The sequence below is a fragment of the Condylura cristata genome, unplaced genomic scaffold (genome assembly GCF_000260355.1).
Source record: "Condylura cristata isolate star-nosed mole 26May11 unplaced genomic scaffold, ConCri1.0 scaffold00011, whole genome shotgun sequence".
Classification (NCBI taxonomy): Eukaryota; Metazoa; Chordata; class Mammalia; order Eulipotyphla; family Talpidae; genus Condylura; species Condylura cristata.
The window spans coordinates 56,621,136-56,645,969 of NW_004567112.1; the positions used below are offsets into that span (position 1 = coordinate 56,621,136).

Sequence of the window (24,834 nt, forward strand, 5' to 3'; positions counted from 1 at the left end):
CACAACCCTTCCGCCGCCCCTGCATCTCTGGCCTGTACCCCAGTTCTGTATGCACAAATAAATAAATCTTTAAAAAAAAATTGACTATTGAAAGAGAGATGGCTCAGTGTCTGGCACAGCTGAGAGGCTTGCAATTCTTCTGCTCCCCAACCCCACGCGCACAACCAGCATATAGAGCCCAGGAAGTAAAGAGAGAGCTGGTTTGGCAGCAAAGGAGGAAACCTGGGACATCGGAAGGCTACAAAGATGGACAGGTGGGCAAGTGGGAGCAGCAGTGCTGCTACAGCTTGGGGCTGCCTGGCAGGAAGACTAGCTTGGGGAGCCTTCCTTTTGGTGCTCCACTCCGCCTTCTCCCAAAGACCTGTGTGAAAATGCCCAGTTCTGAAAACCTACTGGGAGAAGTCTCTGATGCCACCTAGTGACCAAAACAAAATTACAAGCCACACTCACCTGAAACCAGGTGGCTTACCTGAGGGAGGGCCATCAGGAGGAGCCTTTTAGGGCCAGCCCTTACACGGGAGGCCTGTAGATACCACAAGCCTCTTGGTGGAAAGAAACCTCAGAAGCTCCTTTGCTTGCCCAACTATCTCAGGGGACTAGAAAGAAAGCCAAACAAAACTGCTGGCTCTAGGAAGTCTACTCTACTCAACCCTAGGGTGCTCCCCAGGGGACCAGCCTATAACCACAAGGAATAGCTGAGAGCCATTGTCTCAGAGGCAATTCTCCCCTATCTATGGTTGTGTTTTTTGCTTGTTTGTTTTGTTCCTGTATTGCTCAGCTGGATTTCTGTACCCTTCCTTCATTTTCACCCTGGTGTTCTGTCTCTTCTAGCTTTCTCCTTCCCCTTCAATATTATCATTACTGTTGTCTCTTCTCTCTCTATTACCTCCCCTCCATCTCCTCCTTCTTTTCCGTCTACCCCCATTTAACTTTCATCTCTTCCTATCACCTTCCTTCTTATTATGTTTCTATATCATCCTCCTCTTTTCCCGAATCCCTCTTCTCACTCCCTACTCTCATTTACTCCATTATTTTGCTGAGATACACCTAGAAGAAGTGAGAAACTCCACAGAGAAAATCAGCTCATCCAGGTACTTCTTGCAGACACCTCCCAGAGACTAGGACTCAATGTGTCACTGGAAGGAGCAGAATCCCACAAGAGTCCCCAGGTTATTACTGGCTGAAACGACAGACCCAATTTCACACAGTGGAGGCTGGAGCTCTTGTAATAAAGCACAGCTCAGAACATCTTCCACAACTAAAGTACCTGGATGTGTACCCAGCCACAGAGGCTTAGACACCAAGCAGACAGATTCACACTACAGCAAGAGAATTAGAAATCACGTCCATCAGCAACAGTGACATAGGAGTACTTAGAATAGAACAAAGCAGAAGGCTAGCAAGAAGAAGAAAATACATAAGTGATCAAGCAGGCCCCTCTGGAAATAATACACCCCAGAAAGTCATTCCTCAGAAAACAATATTATGGAAACAGAAGAATACCTCTACCTAACACACAAAGATTTCAAAAAAGCCATGGTGGAAATAATTAAAGACCTAAAAAAACAAGTAGAAAGAGATAAAAACACAATCAATGAGCTAAGGAAGAGAGTAAAGGATCAGGATAATCAAAAGACAGGTGGAGGGACTCAAGAAGAAAAGCCAAGAAAACAGAATAGAAGAAATGGAAAAACAACATTCTTGAAGATTCAGACATAAAAAGAACAAAAAGAAAGAAAAGGAAAGTGAATTACCAAAAGAAAAGGAAAAACACTGAAAAGGCAATCCAAGAAATACCAGATGCAATGAGGAAAAGAAGTATAAGAATCATGGGTGTCTCAGAGGGTGAAGAGAGAGAACAGAGAACTGAAACACTGTTCAAAGAGATAATTGAAGAGAATTTCCCAAACATGAAGAAAGAAATGAAAATAGAAATACAAGAAGCCAAAAGAGCAACAAAAAACCACAGTGGAAAGAAAGCTATAGCAAGATGCATAATAGTAAATTTTCAAAGGTCCAAGATAAGAAAAAATTATGAAGCTGACAAGGGGGAAGAAACAGATAACATACAAAGGAAAACCAATAAGGATGACATCAGACTTCTCCGAAGAAACACTACAGGCATGAAGAAAATGGAGGGACGTGATATTCAACAAATTCCAACCAAGAAGACTTTACCCCATGAAGCTCTCCATCATCTACAATGGAAGAATAAAAACTTTACATGACAAACAAAATCTCCAGAAATTCATCACTACTAATCCCCACTACAAAAATTACTACAAGGTACACTAGAATTAAAACCAACAGAGGAGTGAATAGGAAGACTAGAACAAGGTAAGGGAAAGAATCACAAAAAAAGCAAATAAATGAATAGTACAGATTTCAATATATCACTATTAACTGAACTCACCAATAGACAGAGTTGCAGGATGGATTAAAAAAAACAGAACCCAACCTTTTGCTGGCTAGAGTAAACACACTTAACTACAAAAGGTAAACAGATTAAAAGTAAAAGGATGGAAAACATCCTACAAGCAAATGGACCAAAAAAGAAGGAAGGAACAGCTATACTCATATCAGGTAAAGTACACTTCAAACTAAAAAAGGTAAAAAGAGACATAGATGGTCACTATATTATGACTAAGGGGACAGTACATCAGGAAACTATAACATTCATCAACATATACTCACCAAATTAAGGAGCACCCAAATATGTCAGATAATTATTATCATCTCTGAAAACAGAGAAAATACATATGTGGTAGGAGACTTCAACACACCACTCTCACCAATGGACAGATCAACAAGACAAAAAATAAGCAAGGACATGAGAGCTCTAAACAAGTATCTAGACCTCATGGGCATAATAAACATCTACAGGATCATTCTCCAAATTTGTTCACATACTGGGACAACACAAACATTAACAGATATTCCAAGATCAAAATCATACCAACTATCTTCTCTGACCATGAAAGTATCAAACTAGAAGTAAACTACAAAAAGAAAGAAACGAACACTCTTACCTCATGGACATTAAAATCCACACTACTGGAAGATCATTGGATTAATGAGGAGATAGAGGAAGAAATTAAAAAATACCTCAAGATAATGACAATGAGGACACAACCCTTCAGAACGTATGGGACACAGCAAAAGCAGTTATAAGAGGAAAATAGATAGCAATTCAGGCACATTTCAAGAAACAGAAAAGAACTCAAAAAAGTATCTTTTAAGATACTTTAAATGTCCCACCTTAAAGAACTGGAAAAAAGAATGAAAGCCCAAAAACCAGTAGAAGAAATAATAAAAATCAAAGCACAAATAAATGAAGTAGATGTTAAGAAAACAATTAAAAAAGATCAATGAAAACAAAAGCTGGTTCTTTGAAAAAATAAATAAAATAGACAAACCTTTAGCCAGGCTCACAAAGAAAAAATGGGAGAAATCACAAATAAATAGAATCATAAATGAAAGAGGAGAAATTACAACAGACACTTCAGAAATCAAAAGAATGGTAAGAGATTACTATGAACAGTTATATGGACAAATTCCTACAACTTTACAATCACTCAAAGCTTGACAGAGAAGAAATAGAACACCTAAATAGGCCAATTACAAGCAGTGAAATTGATACAGTAATCACATCTCTCCCCAAAAACAAAAGCCCAGGACCAGATGGCTTTACAAATGAATTTTACCAAACCTTCAGAAAACAAAACTAGTGCCTGTCCTACACAAACTCTTTCAAAAAATTGAGAAAGGAATACTACCAACCAAGTTTTATGAAGCCAACATTACACTAATACTAAAACCAAACAAGGACAGCACACACACAAAAAGAAAACCACAGGACAATCTCTCTAGTGAACACTAATGCAAAAATCCTAAATAAAATCTTACCTAAAAGAATCCAACAATGCATCAAAAAGATGTCACCATAACCAAGTGGGATTTATCCTAGGGGCACGAAGATGGTTCAACACTTGAAAATCAATGTAATCCAACACATCAACAGAATGAAAAATAACCACATGATCATATCAATAAATGCAGAGACAGCATTTGACAAAGTCCAGCATTCATTCATGATAAAGGTACTTGAAACTCCTGAGATATAAGGAACATACCTTAACATAAAAAGACCATATATGACAAACCTATAGCCAATGTCATTCTCAATGGTGAAAAGCTGAAGTCCTTTCCCTTAAGGTCAGGAAAAGACAAGAAAAAGGCATACAAGGAATCCAAATAGAGAAAGAAGACATAAAACTATCATTGTTTGCAGATATGATAATATACGTATGATAATATGGTAATATACATTGAGAATCCCAAATACTCCTCAGAAAAACACCAAAATAATAAACCAGTTTAGTAAAGTAGCAGGCTACAAGACCAACACACAAAAATCAATAGCCTTCCTATAAACAATCACTCTGAAGAAGAAAAAAAAAATCAAGAAGACCATTCCCTTTACAATTGAAACAAAAAAAAAAATCAAATACTTGGGAATAAACCTAAGAAAAGAGATTTAAGGACCTCTACAAAGATAATTATAAAACATTGTTAAAAGAAATAAAAGACACAAAGAAATGGAAAGAAATCCCTTGCTCATGGATTAGAAGAATTAACATCATTAAAATGGCATCCTACCAAAAGCAACCTATAGATTCAATGCTATTCCTATAAAAATTTTAATGACATTTTTCAAGGAATAGAAAAAATACTGACAAAATTCATATGGAGCCACACACACACACACACACACAAACCTCAAATAGCCAAGGCTCCTCAGAATAAGAAAGAAGGGAATGGAGGTATCACACTCCCAGACTTCAAACTGTACTACAAAGCCATAATAATTAAAACTGTATGGTACTGGAACAAGATCAGACATACAGAACAATGGAATCAAATAGAAAACCCAAATATAAATCTACAGCTTTATGGACAGCTGATATTTGACAAAGGAGCAAATATGCAACATAACAAAGTTTGTTCCACAAATGGTGCTGGGAAAGCTGGGCTGCTACATGCAAAAAAAATGATTATTACCTCATAACATACAATAAAACCAACTCAAAATGGACTAAAGACCAAGACATAAGACCTGAAAGCATAAACTATATAGAAAAAAATATCGGTGAAACACTACATGACATATATCTCAGTAACATCTTTAAAGATACATCACCCAAAGCAAGGACAGTGAAAGAAAGGATAAACAGCAGGGACTACATCTAATTGAAGAGCTTCTGTACAGCAAAAGCGACACTACACAAAACAAACAGACACCCCACTGACTGGGAGAAAATTTTTGCATATAATACAAATGATAAAGGACTGATCACAAAGATATACAAAGAGCTAACTAAAATTCAACAAATATAAAATTCAACAAATATAAAGTGAACAACCTCAGCAAAAAACAGGCAGAAGAGCTAAAAAGACACTTCTCCAAAGGAGGATATGTAGATGCCCCACAGACATATGAAAAAACGTTCAACATCCCTTGTAATAAGGGAAATGCAAATCAAAACCACAACGAGATACTTACACCAGTGAGAATGGTACATATTAAAAAAAAAAAAAAACAAGCAAGAATAAATGTTGACAAAGGTGTGGAGAAAAAGGAACTCTGACATTGCTGGTGGGAATGCAAACTGGTGCAACCACTATGGAACATTGGAGGTTTCTCAAACTGCTAAATATGGAGCTTCTATATGATCCAGCAATTCCACTCCTAGGTATCTACACAGAGGACACAAAAACAAAAATTCAAAAGGACACCTGCACCCCTATGTTTACTGCTACCCTATTTACAATAGGGGAGATGTGGAATCAAACCAAATGCCCAAAAATTGATGACTGGATCAGGAAGATATACACACACACTGGAATATTACTCAGCAATCAAAAAGGATAAACTCATGCCATTTGCGACAACTTGGATGGAGCTGGAAAAGATCATACTTAGTGAAATAAACCAGAAAGAAAAAGAAAAATACCTGATGGTTTCACTTTCACTCACAGCAGGAGTGTTAAGGGATCAGGGGGGAATATATATAAAGTAAAAAAGAAAATCAACTAACAACTGTAAGCCAGAAACTTTCTATAGGGGAGGAGAGAGGGACAAGATCAAAACTGGGGTGGGAGGAGCAAATGGGACTGTAGTGATGGCACATGGGTGAAGTGGTAGTGGGAAGTCCACAGGGATTACAACTGAGATGAAAAAATGTACAAAATGAAAAATAATGTAAAAAATGTATTTATAAAATATTTTAAACAGGTATTTCCTTGTAGCTATAACATATATGCTGTATATTTGCGGTATATTTAATTTTTCACAATTTAATTACTCAAAATGAATTAAAATTTTTTGTTTTCTTAATAAAGTTATAAATTGTTGGTCCTCCCTGGTGGCGCAACAGGTTAAAAGCACAGCACTATGAGGTGGCTGGCCAGGGAGGTGACCCACATGATATGGCATACCTCTCCTGACCAGCCCACTGCTCTCCTCAGCAGTGTTTCAGTCCATCTGCCTATTCTGCTCCCCACTCTGTCTCTGGTAAATCCTCTCACCTCCCCCACACACATCTGGCCTATATCCCAGTTCTTGTATGCATAAGTAAGTAAATCTTTAAAAAAATTATAAATCGTTAATCAGAAAAAAAAGGCTATCGACCTAGGAAGATGGCACCTTACTCTTTCCCTGCTCTCCTAATAGATCAGATTCTCTCCAGTACTGATGATCAAGGACCTCTGTGAAACCACAGACAGACAGAAAGATGGTGAAGTCTACTGCCGACAGGACAACTTAGAGACTTGGAGAGACAGGACAGGGAAGACTATAGGCTCATGGTGCTAGGAGCAGCTCTTGGGGAATGGGATAGCTGAGAGCCCTCGAACAGGATAAACTGTCTGGCGGGTTGAGCAGGTAGCAGGCAGGGGTTGAGGACTGGCATGTAGATTAAAGGGCTACATGGATTGGGGTGTGGAATCCAAAGTAACCCCCTGTCCCAGGAGGCTTCTGCAGTGAAGCAGGAAAAGGAAAGATGTCACTGATCCTTTCCCTTTCCCTACTCCCAAAGACCCTCCACAATGTCAACTCAAAGGTCACCAGGCCCACTACCAAGGAAACAAAGACCACTACCAACTGAGGAAGGCCATGAACAGAAGGAGCTTCTTGCAGAAAAAGAGACAGCTTCCTCTGTTGGGTGGGGCTGGAGAATGCTCAGAGCCCTGGACGCCTCCTCATCAGCGTCTTTGTGAACTCCTCTGGAACAGCTGAATTCAGCCTGGCACCACCATGAATAGAACAGATGCTGCCAATTCACCTTGATAAAGGGACAGGAGTGCCTGGATGTATGTGAGGTGGGAAGGGGGACAGGTTGGGGGCAGTACTGGCATACTGATGAGCTGAGTTTTAGACCTGGTTCTATTCCCACTTCTTCCACATAAGTCCCTAGATGTCACAGTCCTTATCAGGCACCCTGCAAGCCAAGAGTCTGCTGATAAGACTTTGTAAAACTGTGTGCTAATGACCTGGGTGCTTCTATATCCCAGAGGCTAGGGCATAGATAGGCCAGATGCAATAGACACCCTCAGGGGCTGACCTATGCTGATGCTCAGAGGAAAACCCGGTAGGGCTCCTGATAGAAAGGCTGCCAACCTGATGACAGCAACCCTCTGTCTTCCCACCCAGAGGGTGAAGAATCAGAGGGGGAAGACAGTGGAAAGCAGATCCAACTCCCATGTCCTGAACTGGCCAACACCTGCCGAGGGGTGTGGGTGAGGGGGGATGAAAAGGGCACAACGCAGGAGACACAGAGGGAGAACTTTTTTGTGTAGTTGAGTCAGACTTAAATGAGCCAGATTTCCCATAAGGTTGGGCATGAGGTCCCTCTAGGGACCACCCACAACCCAAACGCTTGAGTTCCTATTTTTTTTTTTAAGATTTATTTATTAATGCATACAGAACTGAGGTATAGACCAGAGGTGCGGGGGTGAGAGGATTCACCAGAGACAAGACTGGGGAACAGAACTGGCAGATGTACTGAAATACACAGCTGAGGGGAGCAGTGGGTGTGTCAGGAGAGATCTGCTGAGCCAGCCATGTGGGTCAGCTCCCTGGCCAGAGATCGAACTCATGCTGCAGTGGCTGCGATAGCTTCATAGTACTGTGCTTTAACCCGCTGCACCATTCAGGGAGGGCCCCAAATTCTTGATTTCCTCAAAGAGATACCTAGAGGCCAACAGGAAAGAAGACTGGCAGTAGTGGGCAGGTTATACAGGCTTGCTCTGCTCTTCTTTCAGAGTGTTCTTTTAAAAGTCTGCCCATATAAATGTTGCTCATACTAATATTTGAAAATTATAATCATGTTCCACTGCTTGCCTCCGGGCCACTGTAGCCCCTCTGGCCTGGCCTCATTAGAGAGATGTGCCCCTACCAACCCACTGCTGATAACACTGCCCGCCCCTAAGCCTGGGGCTTCTACTACCATGATGAGACCTATAGGGCCAACTGCAAAGGAACAAGGCTGTGGAGGGCTTGCAGGAGGACATGGGATCTGGTCTGTGAAAGCAAGCCGCTCTTCCCCCGTGGTGTGAGAGTAGACTATATTCCAAGTCTTTCTTTGGTTATTCTCATGATTTCCAGGCCAGCCTAGAAGCATTTCAGTTGCAAGACAAGTTTTCTATGTGTTTTTTCCATTTGCTACAGCATTAAGACAAGAAATAGCTCTCAGTCATTTATTCCATTAGGTCAGTTCAATGAAAGTTTGTGAAAAAGACACATAGTTGTGGCATCAAAAACTGTAGCACATGACTGGTAAACTCTGAAAAGATCACAAATGCTCTGCCAACTAGACAACAACAGGTTTGCAAGAACAGCAAACTTAGGTGGAATCAATACTTTGAGAAATCTTTCAACTGGACAAAACCTGCCCCCGTCAGTCCTGAATGAGTGAGGCAAAGGACACATCCATCTGGAGTAGTACACCAGACAGATGCCCGAAACTCAGAAACTCTGAAAAAGAGGCAGAAGATGGGCACAGGCTATCCTTCTGGTGACTGGGCTTACTCCTACCCCTTCTCTGCCAGTGTTTCAAGGTGGGGGGCTGACCAGCAGTGCCAGGTGCCTTGCAGCCCCCACATGCTAAGTGGCATTGCTGCACCAGGATCCTGATGCTCAGTAAGGAAAAGACTTGCTTCACTGTGTACCTTGTATCATACTCCTTACCCTGCCCCCCCCACAGTGTACCATTCTGGTCCTGAGTATGGCAGGGCACTGATGAGGGAGGCCCCATGGTAGCTTTAGCATTTTCCTAACCGAAGTCAGTTAGGCAGCCACTTTTTGATACAAACTGAAGAGGGGCAGCTTTGTCAGGTAAGAGCTCTGAGCCTCCTATTTACCTCGTAAGGTTCCCAGGAAGGCTCTTCAAACAAGGGATGATTGGTAGAATTTGCCTGTCTTACAGCCATGAAAGAAAAATCATGACCACAGCATTCTTCCTTCTGCCTCAAGAAAGGTCTACGCACTTTCACCCCTTCAATACTTCAGACCCAACTTGTTTCCCAAGCTCTCTCCCCTATGGTCTCTCCTCCACTCACCTGGGTGAGAACAGTATCCAAACGCCACAGGACTCTCAAATCCCATGCCTTTACTCCCACTGGCCCTCACCTGAAGTGGCCTCACCTGGTAGTTTCTCCGAAAGTACACGTCCTCCAGGAAGTCCTCCCAATCCTTCAAGCCCCAGAGCCAACACACAACATTTCCAGTTAGCACCAACCACTGCCCCACATCCCTACTCAGGGAGACACAGATCCAATCAGGGTACCCCCATCTTGGTTTACCCTACCGTATCCCATATTCCATGCCTAAGGCTCCGCAGGCACTCAATAAATGACATGATCAGCCATGGTCTAAAAAAGTTTTTTAAAAGGTGGAAGTTAAAGGAGAGAACAGAGGAGGTAACTGGCTCTGTTCTCTTGTTTCCCTCCCTGCTACAAGAGCAGTCCTACTCTCTAGGGACACCAGGACAACTTGAGTTCTGCTTGGTGCCTCTCCCACCTTGAGAAGGACTTCACAGCAACACAGCTTGCCTATCATAAATTGATTTGCCATTGGCCCTGGGAAAAGAGGCTGGAGAGCAGAGACCAAGCCAGGCTTCCATTCAGAATTGACTGCCATTTTGTAGTTTTCTACCCCAAGCCTGGACACCAGAAACAGGGTGCAGTGCCGACACAGGGACCACCTCAGAGCATCTTGGCTCTACTACTGTGCATAATTTGCAGTTTTACACACTTGTCTTTGCAATGATAAATTGGTATCTTAGAGTCTGTAGCCCTTGTTATTTTTTTAAAGCAAGAAAGAATAAAGCAATAGAAATACAGGACTGAGCCACCCAGCTGGGCAGGTGGGCAGTGAGAGGAGGCCACCAGTGTATCTGCATCTGATTCGAACTGGGATGATGGGCAGAAGCCAAGCACATTAAACACAGACTCTCCGAATCACAGGACCAGCGGATGTGGAGGTGCTCCTGGTCACAGGGGAAGCAGGGAGCCGGACTGTGGGTTAGCATGCGGTCTGCGCCATCCCCTGAAGCGAGCCGTGACAGGTGCAAGCAGAAAGACAAAGCCTGGAGAACAGAGTGTGGTCAGGGTTAAGGGCAGCACGGGCAATATTGGTGGAGGCAGCATGGGCGAATAGGCAAGGATGAGCACAGACAGGACAAAACACAGACAGTGACAGCATGGCAGGTGAGGATGGATGGTCACACGGGGACTCGGCACAAGGCACTTAGGCTCCCTTGGGTGGCCCACACAGCCCACACCCTATAACTTGGGGCTCAGAGAAGCCTCTGTACATGCCATAAATGGGGTTAAATGGGCATCTTGCAACTAAGGACACCAGCCCCACAACTCCCACTCTTTGGCTCCTGTTTGTTCTCTCTCTTTACCCCCTCACTGTAAATGCCAACACAGTCCTCAGAACTTGGATAAGCTTTGGTTCCTCAGGAAAGCCTTTCCATTACCAAGAGCCATACCAGGTCTCTCTAGGACAGTTTCGGTTGCAACCTGACCATTAGCTGTGTGATTCGCTGATTCACACCTGCCTCTCCTGCAGAAGGGGCAAGGATTGCCCCATGAACCTGGTGTACTGCTGGTGAACACCTGGGTGGACGTAGCCACAGGATAGCTGAAGAACCCTGCTGAAGGCTCAACCTCAGACTGATTACAGGATTAGGCCCCTGACCTATGAGGACTTGTCTGGCTCTTTCATTCTGAGAGCTCATGGGGAATATCTGGCAGATAGCAAAGGGCTTGGAGAGTTTAACAACGACATAAGGGACATGACCTATAGGCCGGCTGGGCCAGGTCAAGTTACAGATCAGGCTGCTATGTAATGACCCTGCTTCTTAGGTTCTGCCACTGACAAACCTCCCACAGTGAGGGAAACTCCAACACAAGGAAACGCCTGCATGTCAGGTCATCTGGCACAGGGGCCTTTTTAGTGTTAGTCTCACCCCTGGCCTGGGAGGAGACTTAAAAGACTCCAGCTCTCCCTTAGCTCCACCCCAATTAGCCATGCAACCTGGAGTTTGGCTTTCTCTCAGGAAAAAAGGAAAGGCAGGTAGCAAGTTTGTAGGGCTCGTTAGGATGGGAATGTGCTACTACACCATGAGCTCTCACCCTGGAGCCCAGCATGGAACAGCCACATGCTCTATGTGGTGATACCCAAATTATATACATATTCTATCTCTCTCTCTCTCACTCAGACACAGACACAGACACACACACACGCTGCACTTGGGAAGGGGAACAGATTTTGTTCAAAGCCTTAGCATGCCATCTTTGAACATGTGTAGAGAGCAGTCATTGGGAAAACACTGAAGATCACAACATGCTCCCCACATAACTACTCTCCTCAGGAAGCTTCAGGACCAAAGATTCAGCATTCTGGAATAATTTCAAGCTGGACAGAAGGGAGAAATTAGGCAGGAGGAGCAGTGACCTGTGATTTAGTTCATTCTCTATCAGCTTGGCTAGAGGGCCCTTCCTCAGGTCAGCTGTGGGTCCCCCCTCCACCTCCTGCCCCAGTCATCCTGAGAAGGACTGGCTTTGACACCAGTTATGGTGGTGTCTCAGAGCCAACTACAAAGGCTTTTAAGCAGTGTTGTGGAGGACTGCAGAGAGCTCCGAATCTAATGTGGGGGGCCCGAGGGTGCAGAGGAGGCCTGCTCAAAGTGCAAAACTGGCTCCTACTAAGCATTCGTCCTCAGATGTCCAGTTACTGTCACTGACCTCGAGCTATTTTTCTAAACTGCTTCTAAATCTTATACCAAATAAGAAATAACCTCAGTTGATTTCTGATTTTGAGGCAAAGGCATGCTAAAGTGGAAAGAAGGCTCTGAGAAGGGATTGTCAACACCTATGGGCAGCCTTGATACTTTGCTCCCTGTTCAGCTAGTGGCCAATGAACCTCTGACAGGCTCCATGGTGCAGGAGACATGGTCCAGAGTCCAAAGCATGGGCTCACTTGGGCTGCTGCTCTAGAGAACACTTCTGAGGTCATGCCACTGGCTGTAGACAGTCATGGTACAAACTGAGGTCGGAGCCTGCTTGCTCCTGCTGAACATCCCCTGACTTTCACGTCAGCTCCAGTGACCCAGGAGACTGCATCTGAGAGACATCTACAATGTGCAAGCACCTCATTTAATAACCTTAAGGAAAACAGTCTCTTCTTTCTACTGGTAAGAAAACTAAAGCTTGGAGAATAGTGTCTTAGCTAAGATTACTCAGAAAGTAAGTGATGACCCTGGGACTGGAACTCAGATTCCCCTGACTCCAAGACCCACTCTCTAGCCTCCCTGTCTGACCTTGAGTAGTGGTCCCTTCATCTCTCCATGCTGTTTCTCCTCATCTGTGTCAGGGCTTAATCCATCCATCACCCTTGCTGTCAATGGGCTCTAGTCTAGTCTAGAGCAACCACCAATGTCCCATCCTCACACAACAGGAGACCTGACGTTGATCTCAGGTTGAAGATTTGAATGTGAGTATGAGGCCACATATTCTCACTCCGGACCTGGTCAAGTGACCTGGGCTGGGTTACAGGAGGCAGGAATAAAGGCAGGTGTTCCAGACCCTTGATACTACCTGTGGACCTGGACACCAGCAACCTGCTGCTCCTGCCAGAGCTATGGTCTTTCCCTATCAGGTAGTGCACCGCAGAAAGGGCCACTTTAACATTCTAAGGTCCTGGCTAGCTTCAGGCCCTCCTCATTTTCATGTGGCTGACACTGTTCTCTGCAAAGTGAGGAGGGTGAGCCTTTTACATGCACCATGCAGCCAGGCACAGCACAACCAGTACAGGGCTTCCCAGCACACTGGGTTGGGGCTGGGCGTAGATAGGCCAGGGGATCTCAGTGATTCCCCATCATTTGACAGGAATCACTGAAAAAAAATCTTAACCATCAAGAATGTACAATCTTGGCTAAAAAAAAAAAAAAAGAATGTACAGCCATTGAAATTATATCTGAGCCTATCTGTATGGCCCCTTCTGTAAACTTCCAGAACAACCACTGCTGGCACCCACGACATGTCATATCAGCACCTTCATCCAATGCTCTGCACCCCCACAGCTCCATTCGCACACATGTGAGGCAGCACAGGTGGCATCATGGCCCTTTTCTGAAGCAATCCTGGCTTCCTACTCTCTGCTACCACCGTGTGCCTGCCCAGTAAGACATACGCAGCTCTTTGGGCTAACAAAGCAAGGTTCAGCTCCTGTCACCTGGGCCTGCAGGCCCAGGGTAAGGCTGCTGGCCACAGGCCTGTGGACAACTATAAGGGGCCTTCCTCTCCCCTGAAAACAAGCATAGTGCTAAATGCCCAACTGGAAGTTCTTGGGAAAAAAATTAATTCTCAGAGCAGGGGTTCCAGTGTGCTTTCTTAATAGTCTCATAAGTAAAGGATGGTTTTGCTATTTAACTTGAACTATGTAAGAAGGGAGAAGAACTTTAGTAACCACCTGTAGGATTGATGCCAGAGGATCAGGTGGGCCACCTCCTCCCATCTCTGGTACCAATAGCTGGTTCTGGAGGGACGTGATGGACCCTACAGCACACACTCAGCTCTGCAGCCTCTCTTCTCTCTCTCTCTCTCTCTCACACACACACACACACACACACACACACACACACACACACACACACTACAAACCAAACAGAATCCAGAAGGGGCACTGCCAGTTTCTTTCCCTTTCAGTTTACCAAAACCTACCCATAAAGAAATCAAGCACTGCCACCTTCTCATCCTTCAACACCTCTTCACTGAGCCTGCTTTCAAGCCGAGCCCACCAAGCTACACCTGTGCTCTCTAGAAACCCATGCATGGGCAGTCAGGGGATGCCACCACCCTGAAGAAGGCAGAGCAAGGCCCATTTCCCCAGAGCCCTAATGAGATGAGTGATGTGTATGTGGAGCTTGGGGTGTCATCACCACTACCTCCACAGAGATAGCCCACTAAGTCTACCTGTTAGGTTCATTCCAGCAAATATTTTGCCACCAGATTATTACTGTAAAGGTGAGAAGAACATGAAGAAACTGAGATACAAGGTCAGCATGCAAACCTCCTGATGTTAGTAAGGAATGTGGTTGACTGGTCGCCACCTGCCCCATCCCACGTGGGATGGCCTTGCACAGGTCACAGTTGACCTCCCATACCAACTTATTTGGATTCCCAGGGGTGACAGATTCAGCAACAGTAACAACCTCCCTATGGCCATCAGAAGGAGGTATGAACATTGTAGACATGATGCAGACATCCCTAGCTGACTGCATTGATGTCACTATCACTCCGTGGACAACCGTAATCTATCCCAAAGTTTTCCAATTGCCCTTCAATGCCCCCACTTTGCAGATGGGAAAATGCTGGCTCGTAGAGGTGGGGTTTCTTGCTGTCCCTGCCCCTCCCCAGCAACCAGGTGGGCTAACTGGCAGGTGGCGACCCTGAGCATGTCTTGAGAAGCACAGAATCACCGTGAGTCTATGAGGTTAATGAATAACCACAACATTGCCCGTGTCACCCCAGACCCAGCACCCCCCCTCACCGAAACAAAGCAATTCATTGCCCAAAGCACCCTCCCCCATGATTGGCGTGCCGCCCTGGGCTGGCAGTAGGGAGAACAGGGACTGTACCGTCCGGCGTCGCCTGCTGGTGGGGTTTTTTACATTTGACGTAATCGTGGTCAATCGGAGTGGCTGTGTAAGGTGGGGATGTCAGACCTGGGCCAGAGGAGGAGGGGAGGGAGGCTCCGGGGCCCGGCAATGTCCCAGCTGAAGAGTGGGAGTCCTCATCCACCAGGCAGGCCTTCTCTCTGTTAGGCAAAAGGTTGGAGTACAGGTCAGAATCTGCACTACATGAAAATGGGACATGTGTTAGCCTGGACAGTGTCATTCCTGGCTGCCAAATCTCTGCTGCCTTTAAGGGCCTCCTTTGTTCTTCCCAAGGCCCACTGCTCCCATTCCTTGGTTAACAGCCTGACTGGGATTCCAGGAAGCTGAAAGAGTCACTGCCTCAGCATGCATGCAGGCGCTGGCCTCCAGCTGGATCATGACCATGCTTTACGGTAGGCTCTTGCAGCATCTTGGTCCCAGGAGACTGCGAGGGAGCTGACCAGCCCATCCTCAGAAGCACCTACTCCAGTACCTTTCACACTAAGCCAGTGCCCTTCTATGTGCCACCAAAGCCTGACAGATTTAACCTTGACAAGTGGATAGACAAAATGCGGAGTTTACTATATGTTCACACAGGTCCATGTATGGCAATACTGTGAAGCAAAAGGGTCCAAAATGTCCATGGAAATGGCAATAGAAAATACGGTGCATCTATAGGCTGCCACAGACAACTAGGAATCTCTAGATGAGTGGGGGCACTACCTCTGACTGGGTCCTAGACCCCAGGTTAGGCAGAAAACAAACCCTGGAAAGGCACATTCAGAAGTTTGTTGTTTTCCAGAACAAAAGGAGCCCTACAGTCCATCTGTATGCATGCAAGTATGGAAATGTACAGAAAATGATTTAAAGCAACTAAACTGTAAATAATGGCTACTTTTGAGGCTGAGTGGCTTATCACATTTTAGTCTTTATGTTTTACATGTACCGTTGGAATTTTCTATAACTAGAATATATTCATGTATTATTTGCATAATTCTAAGAAATTTTAAGCAAAAGCTATAATTACTAAAAAAAAATGACTATACCTTGGGGCTCTATGTGATTAAAATATATATATCTCTCTAATTTCTGGGCACTCTCTGTCCATCACATGACCTGTGAACCTGTAAGCCAGTGAGCCTCGAAGACAGGGGCTAGGTGCAAGTCTCTGGCACCTGGCTAAGACCTGTGCAGCACCTGGTGAAGCAGGGGAACGGAGATGGGCAAGTTGAGCTAAAGCTCACCCAGGACACCAGAGTGAAAGAAATCTGTGCAACACAGAAAACTCACAATAAAGTGGCAGTCACGGGACCCACCAGCCCTGAGCACACCACACCAGGGCCCCAGTGTCCGAGAGCAATCTGGCATTGCAGAAGAAATCATATTCCTTTGCTTCTTGGGAGAATAGGCTGCAGGCAGGTCTGTCAGAGGGCCCCTGCCTTGAGAGGAGCTCTGGAAAAGGATACCAGGAATTTTTGAGGTAAAAACTGCTTTCCTATGGTGTTCTGCCCTGGCTAGAGCTGTGCCCAGGAGGACAGCAAGAGCTGGCTTCTCCCTAATAGTAGTCCTCAAGATAGGATGGCAGTAGGGAAAACCACGGTGTGAGGTGACCAGGAATTGAACACTCAGTCTCTTCTTAGGTTCAACAGAACTATCTCAACCCAACCACTGAGGGACTCCAGCTGAGTTCTAGAGACTTCATGAGCAGCAGCAACCCTCTGAACAACACTCTGCCCTGGGGTACATACTGACTGGGTAAGCTGCTGAGTGAGAGTGTACTACTCACTTTTCTGAAGCTTTGGGAGTATTCTTCTCCTCACCCCTGGCAAAGGGTCCTTCTGCAGCCTCCTTCATAAAGCTGACAAGGACCTCAGCACCAACTCCAGAATCAGCCTTCCCTAGGAGCTTCAGGATGGAAGCATGGAGTCTGAAGTATACCTAGAAAAATGATACTCAAGTTCAGCAGTCTTCCCAGTTACTGAGGTTTTCCCTTGGGTGAGTCAGCTCCAGTCACATTCCACACTGGAAATAAGCCTTGAGTAGGAAGACAAGCCCCTTTCTTTTTCATTGGCTTTTCTGGGTTAGTTTTTAACCCAGCTCACTTAAAATTCATTCAAAGCAAGTCCTGACAATTAAAAGAACAAGCACTATCAGCATTCCAGCACTGATTCTTACCAGCAACCAGGCACACTCTGGTAAGATAACCAGAGTACCTCTGATTTCTGCTCATGGGCACCTCCTCTTATCACGATGACTGCTGCTCTTTTTTGTGCCCATCACCTGCCACCTATTAAAATGGCACCACTAGGCCTGCTCCCCACTGAACTGTGGACTCCTTGATATGATGAGTCAGTGGATTTCCATTTTTCTCCCCAGCACCTGCACAACCTCTGTCCAGTGGGTGCAAGTTCGGACAGTCTATGCTGTCCTTCAGTTCTTCATCACATTCAGCCATTTACAAATGTGTGAAGTGATTGCCTAAGGCCCCACAGTCAAGAAGGGCCATGTCAGGTTAAACCTAGGTCTGTCCTGTCTCCTGCCCCCTATTAGCCTTAAGCAAACATGATACCACACCCAAACACCTCCACAGGTGACTTGGTGTGACCTTCCCAGTGGGCTATGCAGTGTGGACTCTTAACCTATAGCACACATACACCCGTGATGGCACAACAGGTGCCACAAGGGCTGAGGACCACCATTACTATAGCCTGGATTAACTAGCCTCTCTTCACCCCAGAGATAGTCCTAAGAGATATCACCAAGGACCCAGGTGAGATGCCTGGTAATCCAGACCCAAGCAACACTGTCAAGAGAGTATCCCAGACAGAGGGGTAGAGCCAGAACCTCTCTACCTCTATTCACACCTGTGGACCACAGAGAACTTGGCCCAACAGCTCCATCTTTTATATACTGGAAAGCTCTGAGACACCCAGGTATGTGCAGGTGGCTACCCTTTGGGAAAGGTAAAGATTCAATTGGCAAAGTTTATACAAGAGGCAAGTAAAGTATTTTGAAGGAAGGCTCAGAATCAGAGGGAGGTCTTTACCAGTGTAGGGTTACATTTTTAACATAAATGTCATTTTTTTAAGTAAAATATACACATGTTCCAGCTAAGTGCCTGGTCAAAGAGTCAGTTGTGGCATGCGGGAGAGAGCAATCTACACATCGAAGACCTCAGTTCCTCACCTGCAAGTCCCTGGGCACTGAGAGCCATCACCCTGCCTGTTCACTGGTTCTATCAAGCATCCACAGAGGCCAAAAGTCAAAGAAAAAAAAGGAGGGAGGGAAGACAGAGTTAATTTCCTGAAGGCCAGGCCACCTCCCATACACGAGGGTTCAGCGTGGCCCAGGGGTGCCAAGTGAGAGTCTTAGGCTCAGTGGAATCCAGGCCCAAACGGCCTTTCTCTCTTGCTGCTGACTTAGAACAAGTCATGCCAGTCCTCAGAGCCTCAATCTCCTCATTGCCACAGCGGAAGTACCTCTAAGAATAGGCACATGAGCTCAAGTAGAAAGGAAAGATCCATGGTGGGGAGGCACATGGGACTGGGACTGTAAATGACAGCACCCCTGAAGCTGCTAAAGATGCAAAGGACAGCAAGCTCATTACCATGAACCCCACAAATGAGGTTCAAAACAGCTGCTATAAGCCACTCATTTATCATTACAAAAATTTTATTTAATTAAAAAATATAGTAATTATTTTACTCATTTTAAACAATTTACTCATTTTAAATGAGCAAAATGGGTACTTTAATTTTCTTCTACTTGAAAAAGCAAATCGAGCAAACTATAAATTGGAGACATTCATCAGGGGAGTTGGGGGGGAGGGATCATAATGGGATCAAGAGACTATGTGATGGTTCACAGGTGTCTTTGTGGTGGGAATGTTATGGGAACAACACCTGAGGCGAGAAATCAGATATTGTACAGAAGTGAACAATGATGCAAAAATATATAAGTAAATTTAAAAAATATTTCTTTTACTCAGCTCATGTTAGACAGGAGTTTTTCAGGATCTTCTGGTTGTACAGTTACTTTTAAATTTAGTATTTTGCAAACATATAAATATATTAAAAAATCAGTTTTAAATTTGGTCTCTGTAGCCAAATAGCTGGTTGTCTACAAAATATTCATGCTTTTCTTTTCAAACTATTGCATCCTTGCTGGGAAGTGCCTGCTCAGTCAGGTACTCCACTGCCCAAACTCTCTGAATCCTAACATAGCCACGTTATCACCCATGAAATGTCACTAAAAGGATATGTCATTTCTAACTGGATTTCTTTAATTGTGGTAAAATATACGTAACATAAAATGTTATCATCTTAAATAGGTTAAGTATACAATTCAGTGGCATTAAGTATATGCATAATGTTGTGTGACACTCACCATTTTCCATTTTCATCATCCCAGAAAGAATCTCTGTGCCTTTTAAACAGTAAGTCCCCATTCCCTCTCCTTTCCCAGTCCCTTGTAACCACTATCCCTTCGGCCCCATGAATACTCCCATCTATGTACTTCACATAGTGAAATAATGTAATATCTGTCCCTTTGTCCCTTCTTTCACTTAATATATTCTCAAAACTCATCATCTACGGATGCAGCCTGTAGCCGTAGAAAAAATTGTAAATGAGATTATTTTAAAATGTTAGCAAATGTTAAAAAAAAAAAAAGGATTTAACATGATTAAGGGAAAAGACATTTTTAACTTAGAACAACCTTTTAGTGCAATGGGACTTGGTGACCCAATGTTAAATGACTTTTGGAAATACTCACCTAAGTGCTCCCTTACTGCATCCTGTCACAGAAGAAATGGAAGGGAAGGCCCAAGCCCATGGCAAAGGGGCTGGATAAATAAACAGATACCCAGTCAGACTAGAGGGGATAAGGACAGGGATGGAAGTCCACAACTCTTATCATCACCTCTTATCCAATGACAAAGGCAAGTTGCTAAATGGTAAGAAAATATTACCAGGTATCTCTATGTTAATAGGGAGAAATCTAGGAAGATAAGGAAATGCCCAAATTGTTAACAGGGATTTCTAGGTTTTGAGGATTGGGATCACTAGGTCCTTCACCCTTTCATTTTAAACACTTCTCAGTTCAGAAGTTTGACTCGTTTATTTTTTCTTTAAGATTTATTTATTTACGAATACAGAACTGGGGTACAGGCCAGAGGTGCAGGGGCAGTGAGAGGATTCACCAGAGACATAGTAGGGAGCAGAATAGGCAGAATGAGGAAGTACACTGCTGAGGGGAGCAGCAGGTAGGTCAGGAGAGGTCTGCCACGCCATGTGGTAACCTCGGGGGCCGGGAATCAAACTTACACTGAAGCAGCTGCAACTAGCTTGCAGTGCTGTACCCTAACCTGTTGTACCACCAGGTAAGTCCTAACTTGTTTATTTTCAACCATGAATGTTTACAATCAGAAACATAGTACATGAAGGCAGACAAAGTATAAGCAAACAGATTCTGAACCAAACTCTAAAAAGCTTGCTAGGCACGTGGGACTGGCAGAGCAGGGCACTCAGCCTCAGAAAGGTGAAACTAATGTACTGAGTGCATAAAAAAAAAAAAAAATGAGTCCTGGGTGGAACCAAGGATCTTTGAATCTGCCTTCATGTGTCCTCAGTTTCCTTCCCCAAAAATGTGCTGGTTGTGACCTCCTACCTGCTTCACAAGATTGCCATGAGCAACAGTGAAAGCACCAAGGGAAACATTCTAGAAATCACAGAAGTAAATCACAGCAAGCAAGTGCCCTGCATTTGAGGAGCAGTGGAAGACCCCAACTCTGTGGTCGAGAGAACAGAATACTCCCCTAGCTCAACGCTGTCAAGCTCGCTCCTCTGGACACACCTGTGGCCTCAAATGTCTCATTAGAAACTTGGGACCAGGGTACCTGTGGCCATCTGAAGTGTATGAATGCCCTGGGTATTGGGAGTCACAGCACCCAAGTCAGGTTGCTAGAACCTATGTGTGCCAATGAGCAGGGATAATTTTCATCTGAGAAATTAATAGCAAAATGCTCATTCTCCCAGAAAGGATGGTAAGTATCCCTTAAAAAGGAAAAACTGTTTTTGGTTTAATTGCACATGGCAGCCGGACACAGGGAAGTTTCCAGAGAGCTGCAGGGAAGTCATTGGGACCGTGTGCCCCATTCCCAAGGAGATGGAGGGAGCAATGTTCCCTGGCCCTGTTTCCCCACCGTAGACCAGCACAGTGTCACCTCCAGGGCCTCCATGGCCAGCTCAGGTGGGTTGTGGTAGTGGATCTTCTTTGGGTAGCGGGCAGCCTCCTCGTGCAGGTAGTAGCCAGCCTGTCTGTAGTGTAGAAGGTAGACAGTGGGCGGCTGCTGCTGCTTCTCAGCCACCTTGCCCAGCATGTAGTGGATGAGCCACTCCTCCTCGTCGCCTTCACCCTCGCAGTGAGCCGCTGATGTGAAACAGTGCCTGGCCGTCTCTAGCATGCTGTCACGCCGGCTCTCCATCTGTAACGACCATGAGACCAAGATGACTTTAGGGGCATGGCCTCAGTCTGCACAGTGTCAAGCTTGTTCTGTATGAAGCCCTGCTGACTTCTTCGCAAATTCATAAACCTTTTCACAAACTGCCACACTCATGTCACCATTTACAGCTGGGATGTGGAGTGTAGACTGGCCTAGCAATCCTCAGAAGTCATCAAGTATACACACAGCTGGGCTGAAATGAAGGTCTCTTCATGTCAACACCAGGGCTTCTTCTCCCGTCACCCTGCAGTATCTCAATAGCTTATAACATATCTACTAACCCTCCACTGAGGGGTCCAACTATGACTTCTTTGCCTACAATAAGGTCCTGTGCCTGGGTGGGGAGAACTCAACATGGTGTTGAGTAAAAAAGAAAACTGAACACCAGATATAGTGTGACAGCATTTAGGCCAAAAGAAATAGGTCATAATGTTTTTTTCTAGAAGCACATATATACAGCTATAAAAGTACTTTAATGTTTAGAAAGATACAAGCTGAAATGTAGGTCCCTCAGAAGGGAGAGACTAAATTGGGGTGGTGGGGAAGATAGGTAAATGGATACTCCCTTTGGCCTTACTATTGTAATCATTTAAAAGAAGTTTCTATCCCTTTTGTAATTTTTTAAAAAGATGTATTTATTTATGCATACAGAACTGCAAGAGGTGCAGGGCGGTGAGAGGATTCACCAGAGAATGAGGAGCAGAACAGGACGACGGACAAAGTACACTGCTGAGGAGAGCAGCAGGCGGGTCAGGAGAGGTCTGCTACACCATGTGGGTCACCTCCCTGGCTGGGGATCAAATGCATGCTGCAGAGGCTTCCAATAGCTTCACTGTGCTGTTGTGCCACCGGGAGGGTCCCCTTCTGTAATTTAAGAGTAATGTTTTTAAGGTGGTTAAAACAAAGGTTGTGCCAGATCATTTCTTCCCTATTGTCTTCCATGGTGCAATCCGGTCACACACCCAACACCTGCCTTTGGTGGTCGTCCCCTGAACCTTTGTCCTCTGCCATCGGGGCCAGGCCTAGTCCCAGATAGCTATACCTAAGATATCCAGGAAGCCTACTAAAGCATAGCTTCCAAAGGTCCCTGGTGGGCCTTTTAATGAGTCCCCCTGACCAACTCAAGAAATTCAGTTTTCCAGTCATGTGGGGAGAAAAACCCCTGGGTCCTCAGGAATGGTGATACCCAGAAATTATGAAAAGAAGACGAAGTCACTGACACTTTGTATATTAGAAGTGGGGCCCAGGGTCATGTTTCCATTGTCCTTGTAAAGTGTGGGAAATATATAGGCTATGAATTGTGAAGAGAGAAAAGGGGGATACAGCTTCTTTAAGTAACTCAGCCAGCAAAAGCACAAAAATGTCAGTTCAAGTTGCATCTCAGGGCATCTTCATCCATCATTTTCAATGAAGCCCATTCCTAACCTACCGATTTCATTAATTTGTCAACTAGTCTGTTGATTGTCAGATTTAGTCTGATTACATAGTACAAAGCAAAACTTCAAATTTACAAGACATGGAGTTTCATGAAGTTGATAAAAGTGATACAGGCAAAGGTTTTACACCAGGACTAGGCATGATTGCTATGGTTGATAACCACCCAAAGAAGGGAGAACAAACCATCCAAGAAGTGACTATACACAGGCTTCAAGGGCAAAGAATTCAGAAAAGAGATTCTAGTAACATAAAACTTAGGAATTATTTCCATTTTTAACTTTTTTTCTATCAAATGTGGTTTTAATTCATTGACAAACACTTTTCTACTGCTGCACTTGTGGAACATCACATGAAAAAAACTGGAGTTTTTCCTCTAGATTTATTTTTCCTTAACACCTTATTAAAAATGAGATTGGTTCTAAAAATACAGAAAGAAAGAAATTTAAATTCACAAAAACTGTACATTATAAAAAAGTCACTAAAACACCACATTTTGGTTATATAAAAAGTCAAGTCCCTTTTGTTGTAAAAGGAACACCGGAACTTGTTGGTGTCGATGGTGGTTCCTTCCTGTTTACCAGACGAGGGGAGAGCGGGTCATTATTAATTTTCAAAAGAAAATCATAGTCACACCTATTGTGCACTATTAACTAGGGTAATTTGAGTCCTATCCTAAGTAGATTCACTTATGACCTTTTTCAGTAGTGACTCAAACAGCAGCCCCTTCCACCTCTCATGTTTGTGTTAGTGAGTAGGAATGTCACCTAGGTATACAGGGGCTATAACAGGGGAAGATGTGTATGACATTTATCTCGTTGTACTCTCCTTGATGCTGCTACATATTGCTTAAATTTTTATACCAGCACACTTTACTTTCACAATCAGAAAAAGCAACTAAGAGCTGTTACCTCTATGCAGAGGACCTAGACTTCCTGCTACTTACTCTGTACTAGACAGTCAGGAGCTTCATGAGGTCAAGGATGAAGCTGTGGGAGCAGGTGTTCTCTGCAGAGTCGCAGGGGACAATGGGGCCCTGGACATAACAACAGAGGCCCAACCTCAAAGACAAAGTGGATTTCAGAGGATAAGGCAGCACGACTGTGTCTGAAAGTCCCACCGATGAGCCCGGCGTCTTTTATTCCTTCAACAATCTCCTGACAGTGTTAACTAGGGCAGCATCTGTTTTAGGTTCTGACTGCTGATGATCACTACAAGATATAAGTCTCTTCGGCACCCTGTCACCTGGGAAACCTTTCTGGACCATTATGTCTTACTGCAACACCAACCTAAATATGCTGGTGTGGCTTCTTCACTTCTGTCTCAAGAAGCCAAGGATTCCCTAATGAACATGTACCTTGGGTATCCACATTGTGCACTAGGGGAACACCCTACTAAGAAAGACTTCACCAGATCAAGAATATTACCATTTTTATAAGGATTCAACAAGTTCCTTTGAGAGAAGAGACCTACTTCTGTTGGCAAAATTCCCTCCCCTGCTTAAAATTCCTGCCTTAAAACTGAAGGCTGGGTCTTCCATAGTGGTGCAACAGGATAGAGAGCAGCACTATGAAGCCATCACTGCTAGGGCAGCATGAATTTGATTCCCGGCCAGGGAAGTGACCCACATGGTGTGGCAGACCTCTCCTGACCCACCTGCTTCTCCCCTCAGCA

General features: G+C 44.5%; 1 protein-coding gene across 3 annotated transcripts in view; it reads right to left on the bottom strand.

Annotated features, from left to right (window-relative positions):
• CABIN1 (calcineurin binding protein 1) overlaps positions 1-24,834 on the bottom strand; it is a 181,089-nt gene that overhangs the window by 79,318 nt on the left and 76,937 nt on the right. For all 3 annotated transcript variants that reach the window (XM_012723676.1, XM_012723677.1, XM_012723675.1), the window contains 3 exons: positions 21,448-21,708; positions 17,011-17,162; positions 15,207-15,385 (listed from right to left, as the gene is read on the bottom strand). In XM_012723676.1, coding sequence (XP_012579130.1) covers positions 15,207-15,385; positions 17,011-17,162; positions 21,448-21,708 — 592 coding nt within the window. The remainder of the gene's footprint in view (positions 1-15,206; positions 15,386-17,010; positions 17,163-21,447; positions 21,709-24,834) is intronic.